General features: G+C 32.1%; 1 protein-coding gene across 1 annotated transcript in view; it reads right to left on the bottom strand.

Moving 5' to 3' along the window:
* tgo (Aryl hydrocarbon receptor nuclear translocator homolog tgo) overlaps window positions 1–16,176 on the bottom strand; it is a gene marked incomplete in the record, with an annotated part of 397,786 nt that overhangs the window by 4,814 nt on the left and 376,796 nt on the right. Inside the window, 7 exon segments of the mRNA XM_068357026.1 lie at window positions 3,295–3,452; window positions 3,997–4,147; window positions 5,023–5,181; window positions 7,091–7,211; window positions 8,710–8,912; window positions 11,181–11,328; window positions 11,714–11,886. Of these exon segments, the coding sequence (XP_068213127.1) occupies window positions 3,295–3,452; window positions 3,997–4,147; window positions 5,023–5,181; window positions 7,091–7,211; window positions 8,710–8,912; window positions 11,181–11,328; window positions 11,714–11,886 (1,113 nt within the window).

Here is a 16,176-nt window from a genome sequence, read left to right as displayed (position 1 = left end):
TAGATACAACAGTGTGCCTGAGTGTACCCTCAAGCAAGAGAACTCTAACCCAAGACAGTGGAAGGCCATGGTACAGAGGCTATAGCACTACCCAAGACTAGAGAACAATGGTTTGATTTTGGAGTGTCCTTCTCCTAGAAGAGCTGCTTACCATAGCTAAAGAGTCTCTTCTACCCTTACCAAGAGGAAAGTAGCCACTGAACAATTACATTGCCGTAGTTAACCCCTGGGGTGAAGAAGAATTGTTTAGTAATCTCAGTGTTGTCAGGTGTATGAGGACAGAGGAGAATCTGTAAAGAATAGGCCAGACTATTCGATGTCTGTGTAGGCAAAGGGAAAGAACCGTAACCAGAGAGAAGGATCCAATATGGTACTGTCTGGCCAGTCAAAGGACCCCCTAACTTTCTAGCGGTAGTATCTCAACGGGCGGCTGGTGTCTGTATTCACCTGATATTCATATTGCTTCTATTCTGGAAGCTCCGTTTATAGACATTCACCCTTAAGATTTAGAAAAAAGTTCCCAATTTTCTTCCCTTCCAATAAACACATGATGGGATATTTTTTTTTTCATGTCTGTATTCACTTGATATTCATATTGCTTCTTCTCATGAAGCTCTGTTACTTGATATTCATATTTATTCTTCTCTGGAAGCTCTGTTTATAGAAATTTGCCTTTTAAGATTAATAAAAAAAAAAAAAAAAAAAAAAAAGTTCCAAATTTTCTTCCCTTCCAATAAACACATGACTAGATAAGTCTGTATTCACATGAAATTTATATTGCTTCTTCTCTGAAAGCTCGGTTTATAGACATTCACCCGTAAGATTTTTCTAAAAAAGTTCCCAATTTTCTTAACTTCAAATATAACACATGACTAGTAAAATAATGAAACACACTAGTGGGGAGAGTGGGCTTGTATATGAAACTCTGCTAAATAAAATTTATTATTAAAACACATTTTAGGGAGGTTCATAGAAATAATGTTCATATTGCTGACTCCCCCACACTGATGGAGGTGGATGCCAGAAAAGGAAAGGGAGGTAATTTTTAGAATTTAAATATTACCTTCTCAGTAAATAAAACTTAAAAGCTTTCAAATTTCACATTTCTCTCTTATAAACCAAATCGCATATTTCTCCCTTATAAACCAAATATATTCTGATAACATTTGAATGAATTTTTTCATCTGGTTTACAATTATATTACTTTTATTAATGCTAAACCTTCACTTGAAGATAACATAAAAACCCATTTGGATTTTTTTTTAAGTCCGTATTCACCTGATATTCATATTGCTTCTTCTCTGGAAGCTCTGTTTTCACGTGGAGAAAGACCAAGGAAACAGCAATCTTAGAAATAAAAGGGCAAAAATTCGAAAGACCTCGAGCCTGGAACCAACTTCTGAAGACCGACCAAGGTTTTAATGATCGGCGAGTGGACGTGTCTAGCTAGAGACCAGAAAGGGAAACTCTCTCCAAGCAAGAAGACGAGGCATGAGGAAACACTCGAAGAACAGGAAAAACAAGCTTACTGAAAAGACCGCTCCTCTCTCGCAGATGAACTGAAGGTTCCAAGAAATCCCTAAAAGGATGGAAAACCACTCCTTCGAGGCCAAAAATGGGCCTTACCTTGAAGAAGACAGCTTTAACAAGAGAGACCAAAGCTAGGGTGATAAGCCTGGAATCCTTTGCCAGTCTACCTAAAGTGTGTCAGAACCAACACTGGGAATCCTGGAAAGGAGCAAAGCAAACCTGACACCGACACTCATAGGGCAGAGTGGCGATTAAAGCAAATGAGACAGGCCACCTTTTTCTCAAAACATCAAAGACCTCCTGACCTAGTTACAGGAGCAAAGCAAACATGACACCGACACAAGAGGGTGAAGTGGCAACCAAAATGACCGTAACGTGTCACCTCCTCTTAAAGTCGAAGAATTCCTGACCCATGAAAAATAGCAACGCACACCTGATATGACACCAACACTCACAGCCGAGGCATGCTACCTTCTTTTTCAAAATGTCTAAGACCTCCTGACCCAGGGTCCAACTGAGGCTGGTTGGTCGACCCCATGCACTGAAGAGGAGGAGTTTGAAAAAGACATAGACGGAGAAGGGAACCTACTATCCAACGACAAGATCCTTGACAAGAGGAAAGGCCCTTACAACTAATCAAATAGGCCTCTAGCCTTAACATCATTGTAAACTACAGAGCTAAAATCCCGACACACGACTACTTGCCCCTACACACCAAGCTGAGTCCTGATGCCTACCTGTGCTAGGCCAGGGTACTCCCAGAACCCCCACTTAATTAAGTGCTCTCTGGCACTGTTACAGGTTTAAAAGGAGACTTAACGGCTAACTTATCATCAGGCACCCACCCAGATACACTTACATAAATAAACGAAAAGGATGCTTTAGTGATGAAATATTTTCATTAAAACACTATTTGAAACATGAAATACATTCTCCAAGCCAAAAATGCAATAATCTAAATTTCCAAAATTCCAAGCAGAGGTTGTGAGTCACAGCCCTTAAGAAAGCTCTTTTAATAGATCATCAAAAAGGATAACATTCATTTAGTTCTGAATATATTTTTCAGTCGAGTTAGAAATCTGAAATATTTTCCTTGTTTTTAAAACCATTAATCTCACAATGAGGAAGGGGAGGGGGACTTTCCTTTGGCTTTGAGAGAATGGATAGTAATCATAGTATTTTGATAGTTGTCTTTATTTTTTTTTTTTTTGCCCACTTTTTTGGAGGGCTATGCATAAGTGAATCTGAGAGTCAAATTTAATAAATAGGTACCAAATGGTCAACTGTGTACAGTATACTGTGAATTCACAGTTGCAGACTCCAAAGATAAGGATGTCAGACTGTAGTTGAAAATGCATTTCTGGGTTATTTTTTAAAGCTTATTAATTTAATTTGCGTAGATGAAATGTTATAGCCTACACATCAACTTCAGAGATTGGAGCTAATCACATTTTATCAAGTAATCTATGGACCTTGTAAGAGTTAATAATTATCATTTCTTGTTGATCAGGATTTTGATACCCAAATATGTAACAAAATTAATTCTTAAATGCCATTATAGAGCATGCTTAAGTTACAGTATAAAACTGCATAATTAAATGGAGTAGCAGCTCTGTGTCTTTTAATATAGTGATATTTATATAGTTTTAATTCACATTTACATAGTTTAAAACCTGAAAGCCTCACTACCAATTACTATTTTTACAAGTAACATCCTGTCTACTTCAGTAAAATAAAAGCCAAAAATGAGCATACTGTACTTACTATGGATGTGAGACTGAATCATGTGTGGATACAATTCACGCTGCCGTTGTAATGAATACTCCAAACCAGGCTGGTGAGTTGTATACTGACTGCTAACAGAGCTGATTTCTTGCTGCTCTGATCCACTACCACTTATTTCATTACCACTTTGTACTGACCTATATGATAAAAGCATTACATGAATCATAAACTGTCCAAAATTACCATGATAATTCTTATCTTTTATCAAAATGGAAAAAAAAAATACATAAAATTATTACAATATAAAATTTCTGGGGTTAGAAATTGCCCTTTATTTATACCTTATATGATTTATAGGTATATAATTTGCATTGTAAAAAAAAAAAAAAAAATTCACTATAAAATAAAAATATAAGTTATCCAGGGGACAGGCTCCAACCAACTATTGCCAATTGTTATCTACTTATTTCTACCATCTCTTGGAGGTCATGAATGTCATCTCTTTACATTGATATGAATAAAAAATTAAGAAATACACAGTACAACATAATTAAAAGGAATCCATACAGCTGAATTCTCAAGTCAATAAATATTAATGCAAAAACATTCATGCTATCTCAGTTACATATATTTTCTATATTCTTCACATACTTCCATAAAACGTATACTTTGATTATGAGCTGTCAAAACCTAGTCTTATTTCAAAACCAACCATAAAAACTTGAAAACAATACTACTTACTTAGCAGCAGTGTTTGTGCAAACAATGTATTCAATGTCATCAGTGTAAGGATTCAAAAAAGCAAACGCTGATGTACGTAACCACACCCACTCCCTGTTCTTTCCACGGAAGCGATACATAACGGACATCACTTGACCTTTCAATTTCAACACTGAGGAAATGGGGGGAAAAAAAATTAATAAAATTGACCACCCATCGTCAATTTCAAAAGTCTTAATGTAACAATACAGTGAACCCTCGCTACTTCGCGGTTCAACCATCGCGGATTCACCACTTCGCGGATTTTTTCCATAACCCATATATATACAGTAATATATATATATATATATATATATATATATATATATATATATATATATATATATATATATATATATATGTATGCATGTATTTATGTATATATGTAGGTATGTATATGTGTATACATATAAATATATATATATATATATATATACACACACACACACACACACACACACATATATATATATATATATATATATATATCTAAAGTAGGAAGATGTGATGTAGTTCTAAGGGAAAAGTATGGGAAATATGTCTGGGTAATAAGCAAAGCTCTACCTCCAGTATGTTTCTTCATTATGATCAGAGATAAATGTAAACAAAACATTGGTTGCCATTTTTTATCGTGCTTTTTAGCGTGTTTAGGAAATGCATGATATAAAATCACCTTTAATATTTGTGCTTGTTTTAGTTTAGGGTACTGTAGTACATGCATTAAGTGTTCTGTACATTAAAGGGTAGTTTGTTAACAGTACTACGTACAAAGGAAGGTTTTAAAAGTCTGAATATACATGTTGAATAAATAGGTAAATATGGTGTCACTACTTCGCGGATTTTCACCTATCGCGGCCGCGACTGGAACCTATCTACCGCGATAAACGAGGGTTCACTGTATTTTCTTTTATCATAATGAGGCACCTCCCCATTAATTTTAAATCATTATCAATAAAAAATTTTTAATTATAATTTTCATAAGAATTGCATCAGAGGCACAACATCTACCTTGATCAAAGCTTTCCTTCATATGTGTTTGATCTTCTGGGTGGAAGAATTCAAAACAAGGTTTGGCTAACAATTCTTGCGGGGAATAACCAAGGACTGTCATGACACGCTGGTCAACAAAAGTGAACTTCCCATCCATTGCATGTCGGGATATAAATTCTGAAAAAAATAAGATGGATCACTTATTAATGAAAAATTTGCAGGTAGTGAAGCAGATACATGGGTATACAACAACACTTAGATAAAAGAGTAATGAAGCATTTATTTAAATAAAATATTGAGATATCAAGTGACTTGCACATGAATTGATGCTAAACAGCAGAATCAAGTGAAGAGGTGATCATAGAACTTTCAGAGATTGAGGAGTATAAAACGGACAGGAAAAGCATGAAAATCAATGTACGCAAAACAAATCTTTGAAGTGGCTCGCTGAGAATCGGAGAAAAAAGTTCCATCAGGTAATAAGTGGTTGGCAAGGAAACAATGAAAAAAGTTTCATCAGGAAATAAACTAAGTTGATACTATAGGATGTGCAGAGGTAAACTTCATACAGAGCACTATGCATTGAGACTTCCAAATTATAGAAAGATTAAGCTCTTATCCTTGAAGAATGTACTGTATAACATTTAATACCATGCTACTACTTTGAGAACCCCCTGAACTGTCTAGTAGGCATTTAGAGGCCTGTAGGAAAAAGAATAGGACATATTAGAAGAGACAGAACTAAAGTTTATTATACAATTATAAAGCCTATATTGCTATGCAACAGACATGAATACTGACAAAGGAAATTTCAGAGATTTTCAGGTGTGACTTCCAAAATGCTAAAATTCATTAACACATTACACAAGGTAATAATTACCTCCACCAACTAAGTTGGAAAGAGGTTATGTTTTACCTCCTTTTTGTTTGTGTATGTTAGTGAACATTTTCCTGGCCACAATTTTGATCGCAGATTAATGGACCTTGCAGAGATTGCCGGTTTTGTAAAAAGCTGGAAATGATTAAATTTTGGAAGGTCAACATCATGGTCAAGCAAAATGCCCAATTCATGTAATTAGCCATAAATTTGGACATCGTTGTCACTGAGACTTCAAACTTGGTTCATATTGAAGTGTATGAAAATCCACGCCAATTAAAACATGTTAAAGTCAATGGTCAAGTCCATGGTCAAGGTCAAGCAAAAGGCCAAATTGCAGTCATCAACCACATGGCCACAACTTTAATCCTAAAGTAATGAAACTTGCAGGAATGTTAAACTCTTATGTAAAGAGCTGGACATTAAATTTTGGAAGGTCAAAGGTCAAGGTCATGGATGAGCAAAACTTCCATATCACGTAATCAGCCATAAGTTCGGACATCCTTGTCACAGATTTCAAACTTGGTTCATATTTGGATATGTGAATAGTACTATTATTATTATTATTATTTGCTAAGCTACAACCCTAGTTGGAAAAGCAAGATAATATACGCCCAGGGACTCCAATGGGGAAAATAGCCCAGTGAGGAAAGGAAACAAGGAAAAATTAAATATTCTAAGAACAGTAATATTACAATAACATTACATAAACTATAAAAACTTTAACAAAACAAGAGGAAGAAGAATAAATAAAATAGTGTGCCTGAGTAATCCCTCAAGCAAGAGAACCCAGGAGGAGAAGAAGGCCAAGAAAATTCTGAGATTTGAGCTGAAATTAGAGCTTAAAAGAGGGGAGAGAACTAATTTAATGTGTATATAAGTAATCAAAAAGAGGAAAAAATTGACATTCATGAAAACATTAATAATTAATGGTACAGAGTATACAAATACTGTACAGTTTGTTCTTTACTGACAATATTTAGATAAATTTACCACTTTGTGAATTTGATCCCATGAGAAGAAAACATTAATGATTAATGGAACAGAGTATACAAATACTGTACAGTATGTTCTTTACTGACGATACTTAGATAAATTTACCACTTTGTGAATTTGATCCCATGAGAAGAAAATATCAATGATTAATGGAACAGAGCATACAAATACTGTACAGTATGTTCTTTACTGACGATACTTAGATAAATTTACCACTTTGTGAATTTGATCCCATGAGATCAGAAGTGTCAGGGGTGGAAGTAACTTGTAGACGTCCAATGGCCACCAAGCAGCAATGGGACGAACCATGTGCTTCTTCTTCTCCACGGTCCATCTAAACCAAACAGTAAGATCATCAGATGTCTACACAAAATACAGTTTCTCAAATAAGATTAATTATCTTGATGCTTATCGAGCTTCATTACCAGTTCCTCCTCTGGAATGCACAGATCTAACCCCATATTTTACACTGTCGACCACTGGTCTAAATTTATTTACAAACCATAAAACTCTACCTTAGGAAAACTGCCTCCTCCTCAAGAGGTTAACCAGAATGTCCAAAAACACAATCTGTGTTGAATTCATACCTAGGATGGGTAGCTCATCCGTTTGGTAAACGGGTCTTGTAGTAAAGAAATCCCTTTGCCTGAACTGACCACATTCCTACTACTCTCACTCACTTTCTTCCTACTTCATTTGAAATGCCTCAAAGAATCATGTATCACTGAAGCTAATCCCCAAATCATTTCCATATCCATCTCTTCACTATTGCTATTCACTTGGAAAGGTAAAGGAGTATGTACCATAGGTGTAGACATCCATCAACTCTTACCTACCCCAAAAGCTATGACATTTTCCCTTACTCATTAAATTTGAATGCTTTCACTGCACTGTAAGAAGCACTTTTAATAATTTTCCTGTTTCACTTTCTTATCCTTATTTCTTAACTCAACCTAGTGCAGATAAACTTGCATTTCATGTATGCTCTCCTACATTTATCGTAGCGGTCTTCCATCGGGGACACTGTCTCACCAGATGGTACTTGAATAAAATATCTTCTTTAAACAGTTCTCTGACCTTGCAGGTAAAAGAAAACACAAGCTTAAACACTCTTAGGAGATACACCTTCCTATCTTGTATTGAAAAACTGCTCATCTTGTATTAAAAAAAAACCTGCTAAACAATACATACATACATACATACATACATACATACATAAATACATATATATATATATATATATATACATTCATGAAACCAGAATCGTGGATGATGTCGCTAGTAGTACAATACCGCCAGGAAAAGAATGGCTAACTAAAACAAATCAGCCATGGTGTATAATGAGGCCAGCAATGCATTCACCAAGGGCATCACCTTAGGAGGCAAGTCTCACATGACTGAGAAGAACTAGAGACAGAGTGTACCATAACAATAAGGAGAGCTAATATTCTTTACTTGAGGAGATTAAATCTGTGCCTTCCAGGAGGGGAACAAAAATTAAATTCTGAGAGATTAATTTAATGTTATTTATTTTTTACAATATAAAATAATGGGAATATGTGGCTAGGGAAGTAAACTTGACTTTTTTTTTAACATACAGAATACCAAGTAACTAAAACAAGATAAATTCAGATGCAAAATGAATTACTTTTATCTACAATAAAAATAATCACAAGTTTCCACTCTAATATTGAAATTAAAATTATGGAGACAGGATCAAATTTCTAAAGAAAAAAAAGAAAAAATAAATAATTTCACAAAATTTACATCTAATTCTAATAACAAAACATAAAACAAAACAAGATTAGAAATTAGTGTTTGATATTTCATACCTGTACTCCAGTTGGGGGCCAGTTTTTTATATAACCAGTACAATGAACCACAGCATAATTATGTCCATCAGTTGCAGGACCTAAGGAATTTCTTTGTCTAAGGCGATTCAAATGACCAGTATTCATGTTGTCTGCTGTAACAGCACCTACTTTCATTCGACAAATAAATCCTCGTCTGGATCCCATACACAGCCTCATTGATGCTGAAAAATTTTAAATGGTTTGTAATAAAAAAAAAAAAAAACACAACTATTTTAGGAAATGCAAATTCAAAGGAGTTCTTATATATTAAGAGATTCAATGAAAAAAAAATAATATATATATATATATATATATTTATTTATTTATATCTATCTATCTATCTATCTATCTATCATCATCATCATCAGCTGTTACTAGTCCACTGCAGACCAAAGGCCTGTCATGTACTTCCACTTGTGTCTGTATATGGTCTTTCTGTGCCCATTCCACACCCGCAAACTTTCTTAGTTCGTCAATCCATTGTCTTCTCTTCCTTCCCCTACTTCACTTGCAGTATCTAGGGATCCATTCTGTTATGTCCATCTGTTGTCTGTCATTTTCATTATATGTCCTGCATATGTCCATTTCTTTTTCTTACCTATTAGAATATCCTCTACTTTAGTTTGCTTTCGTATCCAAATTGCTCTTTTTGTCTTATTGTTATTCCCATCATTATGACTTCCATAGCTCTTTGAGTTATAACTAGCTTATGTTCTAAGGCTTTAGTAATGCTCCAAATCTCTGCTGCATAAGTAGAACCATCTAATTAAATACTTATCTTTTCAGAGAAAGTGGCATTTAACATTTCGTAAACTTTTGTTTATCAAATGCTCTCCATCACATGTTTATCATCCTTTTAATTTCAGTCTCGTGTCCTATGTATGTAATTTTTAGAGGGTCATTCATAACTCTTATTTGTTGTCTCTGCATTTTCATTGAACATTATCTTAGTTTTACTTATGTTCATTTTCATTCCTACATTTCTGATTCCTCTATTCAAATCTTCTATCATCTTCTGTAATTCTTCCCATGATTCCTTTAACACAACTATGTCATCTGCAAATCTAAAGTTGTTAAGGTAATCCCCATTAATATTAATTTCTACATTTTCCAAATCTAAATTCTTTAAAACTACTCCTAGGCATGTTGTGAATAATCTAGGAGATGGAGTCTCCCTGTCTAACTCCTTTCTCAATTGGAATTTTTTTCATTATCTTTATGTAGTTTTACGATTGCTGTACTTCCTGTATAGATATCTTCAAGTGTTCTAACATATGATTCTTCTATTCCTTGTTTTTGAAGGGCTTTCATTACTACTGAGGTTTTGACAGGATCAAAAAGCTTTCTCATAGTCTATAAATGCCATACATAAGAGTTTTTTCATACTCTGCTGATTTTTCCATTACATGGTCAAGTTGTTGAATACCCACTTCTAAAGTGTGCCTGCTCACTTGGTTGATTAAAGTTTAGCTGTCTTTTTCCCTAATACTGTAGTATCTTTGTAAATATTTTATATGTTACGGAGAGTAAACTTATTGGGTGATAATTTTTCCGGTCTTTTGTCTCTCTTTTTATGAATTAGTATAATGATAAAAATTTTCCAAGATATATATATATATATATATATATATATATATATATGTATGTATATATATATATATATATATATATATATATATATATATATATATATGTATGTGTATATATATATATATATATATATATATATATATATATATATATATATACTGTGTATATATATATATATATATATATATATATATACTGTGTATATATATATATATATATATATATATATATATATATATATATATATACTGTGTATATATATATATATATATATATATATATATATATATATACTGTGTATATATATATATATATATATATATATATATATATATATATATATATATATATATATATATATATATATATATATATATATATATATATATATATATATATATATATATATATATATATATATATATATATATACTGTGTATATATATATATATATATATATATATATATATATATATATACTGTGTATATATATATATATATATATATATATATATATATATATATATATATAGATATATATATATATATATATATAGATATATATATATATATATAGATATATATATAGATATATATATATATATACTATGTATATATATATATATATATATATATATATATATATATATAAAATGAAATTTATCAGCATTTTAAAACTGCATATAGTATTGTACATAGTGCTATACATATAATTGATATAATGCTAATTCTAAATACTACACAATCTTAAACAATATTAATTTGAACCATAAAAATGTTTCAATAATAAAGAAAAAATTTACTATTTTCTTTCACCTTGAATTGCATAAAATAATAAAATATTCTTGGATTTCACTCACATTGATGGCCTTCCTTTTTCACAGTGCCTGTCTTGAGATCTAAGATACGTCCTTGATTAGCAGGTTCTTGCGTACTTAACTGCTCTCTTACCTTATCTACATCTTCAGGATGAACATGTTCATACATACTAGAGCCAAACCATTCACTCTGGAAGAGAGAAGGAATAATGTATGTAATCCATATACAATATTGTACAATATTTACATTGACAAAGTACAGCTACACATGAAACAATATCTTACCAAAATTGTATAAAGTTTTATTTTCAAATATGAAAGCTTTATGTTTGAATATACACTTTAAAAAATAGTAACAAACTTCCATTCAAGTGTAATGCATCGTGAGTTTTATCAATCTGAAACAATAATAAACTCATGCTTGTAAGTTAGCATTGAAGTCACAATATTGTAAAACTTATCCTTTGTTAAAAAAAGGGAATGAGTAACACTTCAAAGTACAGTACTCTAAAAACTTTTATATTAAAAAAATAAACTTCATGGGGAGTACAATGAAATAATTCCATGTAACTAACTTGTGGCTGATTGAGAACTGGAGTAACAGAATCAGATGCATAAATAATACGACCAGTGTCACACGCGACCACAAAGAGGAAACCATCTGCAGCTTCTAGAATGAGGTGTTTTAATTCTTGGTCTGTCAGGAAAGAGGGCTTGTAGGTTCCATCTGTATTTGTATTCCCCGTGCCTGTAAAAATAAAACAAATAAAATGAAGAGCATTCTATAACACAGCAATGTCATTACCTAAAATAAAGAAAGTCATTAATGAGAGAAACAATTCATAGAATAATTATTCCATAAGGATCTAGTTAGCAATAAATTTGTAAATTGATATCTTTACTTGATCACTTTTTAAAATCCTTGAACAATTATTATATTAAACATATTATTTACAAGCTAATACTGCTTCCTAAAAACCATATTTCATAAATATTAGTACTGTACAGCTTTCATTTTAATAATAACAGTAATAAATAAAAGTAAATTGGCAACCACATGATTCCTGTAAACTACATTCAAAGCAATGTAAGAATAGTGCTGTAAACTCTGGTAGTGCAGGCAACTAAACCAACATGCTTTTCACTTCTCTGGTTTCACAGAAAATTTTAGTGTAATCAAGGAACAAAGAATCACAATAATGGTGGTATAAACAGAGTGAAAGCTAAAACAAGAAAAAAACACAAAATAAAAATATAAGATGAAAACAGAATTTGCAAATGGAAAAGTTATTCCAATCATTGAGCAAATCCATAAATGAAAATAAATCTACAATATGCACTTCAAAACTGCATAAAGCTTTACTCTGGCATATAAGTCAATGCTGTACCTTTATTAGTGTTTTTATAAATAAAATCAACTTCAAGCCTTGATAGCTATTCAAACAAATAAAGAGGAAAAGCCTCAAAACCTCAGTATCTCTACAAATGAAAGCTATTCAACAAGCAGCTAAGTGACAAAAGCATACATGCAAAGCAATAAATTTATGTGGTGTATCTATAGAAGTGGTCCACAAAGGAAAGCAATCTTACTCTCTCCAATTGTAGTAAAATACACATGATTAGGTCCTTTAAAAAAAAACTTCAGACTACATAACTTCCAACAAATTATTTACAAAATACTGTGTGTTACATGAGAAAAGTGCTCCTTACCTGATATTATAAAAATTATTCTGTACTCCGTGATCGGAGTTCTGGATTAAATAAGGCCCTTTCACATTATACTACCATATTAAGTTAAAAAATGCCCAAACATGAACAGAATATTCATAGGTAGAGTACAAAAATCGAATTCAAGGGACTTTTTAGCAAGACTTGCAGCTAAACCACAAGTACTGCCTAACTTAAGAACAGGAAAACAAAGGGAAGGCAAAACCACATGCCTGTATATGAAGACTAATATTAAATTCTTATGTAACTAGGGCATAACTATGAGCATCCAAATTAAGAAGGGTTGTTTAAAACTTTTAACCCTACAATGAGGCAATGAGAGCAAAGGACTTGGGACTGACAAACCAATCCAACAGGGACAGCACTGTGCTACGTACACTACGGGGATTCACCGCTTACCCATTCCACTCCCGTTGGCAATCTCCATACCTGGAAAACACACTTCCAGTCATGCTTGGGTTACCACAAGGGGTGCTAATGACTTAGGTTCGTTTCTATTATACTGGCACTTAAATGAATCAGAAGCTTTTTAGGTGGAAAAAAATAACAAAAAATAAGTTATGAAAGCCCATTTTTCAAAACCTGTAGAGTACTTGCATGCATTCTGACTAGTGAAAGTGTTTAAAAGTGGATCATTCTTTTTTAAAGGCTTAGAAAGGATGAAGTCAAAAGTTATGAATCAGAATCCTAATGGAATAAAACTAAGGTTACTATTATTCTATCAAACTAGTCCACTTTGTTACATTCAAAGAAACAAATTACACAAAATGGGACTGAAATTATCTGCTTTTCCTTTTTACACATACTAGTCTAAGTCACAGTTAAGTTTTTTCATGGACATGCATTTTTTTAAATTGAAAATTGTATCCTGTCTAATACACATGAACAATGGATAAAGTAATATTTTTCAAATTGCCTAACGAATATGATTAAAAAACTTACATCACGTGATTTAACCTTTTGATGTAAGAAATACTTCATGGGATGCCCTTCGGCATTACAGTAATACTTATGCATTTTCCAAATACAGGCACAGTACTGTACATTGCCACAATACAAATCTTAAACTTGAATTTTTTTTTTTTTTTTTTTAAATAACATGAGATACTTATAATAAAAGAATTTCTTGGTGGAATTATGTTTTTTCTTGCTAATTGAGACACTTATTCAAATCTTTCTTTTATACTCGTAAAACACCAATACACTACAGTTACGCATGAAAAACAAGTGTACAATACTGTATTGGTAAATTTCCAATACATACGTGCATTCTATAAACACTTAGGCCTATAAGTGATAAAACCATACACACCAACATGAAGACATAGTTTACATCAAATCATAGGATTACTAGTTTTCATAAAGTTAACTGCAGTATAAGTTATTAAAGAAAAAGTCTTTTAATATAATCCTTACGATTTATCTGAATTTTTATTAACACGTCTTAAAAAATGGCAAGTTAATGGTAAATGTTTTTAAAAATTTCAATATCATCAGTATATTAGTACCAATAGATGCTATAATTTAAAAGAATGTTATTACCTTAGAAGTCTCCATTACAAGCATACGGTATACAATACTGGTTTCATGTACTTTATGATAAAATATTTGAAAACTTACCAGAATTCCAAACAAAGTTTTGTGGAAAGATTCATAATTATCTTATATAAATAAGATGTTACTTTTAAATTGTATAGTACTGTGCTTATATTAGCACATCTACAGAACAATAATCATTGTTATGGCATGAAAACTTGGGCCTTTATTCAAAGGTCATGATGGAATCTAAAAATGTACCCTTTCTATCAACTATTCTCAAGGTAAAGGAACTTGTCCTCCATTTACACTAGTGGGGCATGGCATCAGTATGTATATGCCTAAAACCCTGAAAGGAAAAATTGACAAATTTTTGAATAACTTTCTTTGCAGTATTTAGGTCTTTTGCTTTACAAAAAATTAGATTACTGTATTCAAAAGTAACTGTAGTTTATTACTTGAAAACTATGACTATGCTCCGATATTAATTAAAGATATTGAACCCTAATAAATTTAGAATTATAAAATATAATCTTATTGATATTAAATCTTTTTAATAAACTTGAATTATATAAGTTGAGTCTTAGTACAGTATACCTTCATGTATTTTGTTCCTAAATTCCATAGATACCTTAAGATTTTCTAATTATATTTTGTGAATATATGCTAGCTCAATTTAGTGTTAAAAGAACTACAGAATGTGAAACTGAAAAAATTATAATAATAACCTTTTAGTGTCGTTAGCTGTATTTTACGTCTGATTTTTCTACCCCCCTTTGGATGCATTTTACGTCCAGTAATTATCAATTTTTCTTTATTTTATTATTTACATGTACAAAAATATATATCAATGGAAAGGCAATTTATCCGGCTATATGATATTATGTGTGAAGTCCTTCCTACCTTGTATACTGTATAATTTTTGTATAAAGGGGAGTTGAGTAATATGTTAGAAAAAATGAATAAAAAAAAAGCCTGGGGCCTGAGTGCCAAATCACTTGGTGAGAGGGTTGGCACTACTGGGGTTAGAAACAAACATTAAATTTTAAGTCTCTACTAGTAATAAATACCATGCATGTTTTCATGTTGGCTAAATCTGATTTTGATACATTGTAATTATAATACACTACCTCATTTAGATTTTATCTGATTTACTAAGCCATTATAAAGTATGTATTTCAAACCTAATACAGAGATACAATATGATATAATCACAAAATCAAAGTTAGTAAAGTTAACATAGTTGACATTTTGAAGCTTATTAGAAATAGTTCTCATCATTCTAATTTGGAGATATAGAAATTCCTTTGAACACAGTTCTGAGATTACTAAACAATTCTTCTTCGCTCAAGGGGTTAACTACTGCACTGTATTTGTTCAGTGGCTACTTTCCTCTTGGTAAGGGTAGAAGAGACTCTTTAGCTATGGTAAGCAGCTCTTCTAGGAGAAGGGCACTCCAAAATCAAACCATTGTTCTCTAGTCTTGGGTAGTGCCATAGCCGCTGTACCATAGTCTTCCACTGTCTTGGGTTAGAGTTCTCTTGCTTGAGGGTACACTCAGGCACACTATCCTATCTGATTTCTCTTCCTCTTGTTTTGTTAAAGATTTTATAGTTTATATAGGAAATATTTATTTTAATGTTGTTACTCTTCTTAAAATATTTTATTTTTCCTTCTTTCCTTTCCTCACTGGGCTATTTTCCCTGTTGGGGTCCCTGGGCTTATAGCAGTCTGCTTTTCCAACTAGGATTGTAGCTTAGCAAGTAATAATAAT

The sequence above is a fragment of the Palaemon carinicauda genome, chromosome 33 (assembly GCF_036898095.1).
Source record: "Palaemon carinicauda isolate YSFRI2023 chromosome 33, ASM3689809v2, whole genome shotgun sequence".
Classification (NCBI taxonomy): domain Eukaryota; kingdom Metazoa; phylum Arthropoda; class Malacostraca; order Decapoda; family Palaemonidae; genus Palaemon; species Palaemon carinicauda.
Note: the sequence above shows the minus strand (reverse complement) of the source record. Positions and strands in the feature narration are given on the sequence as shown.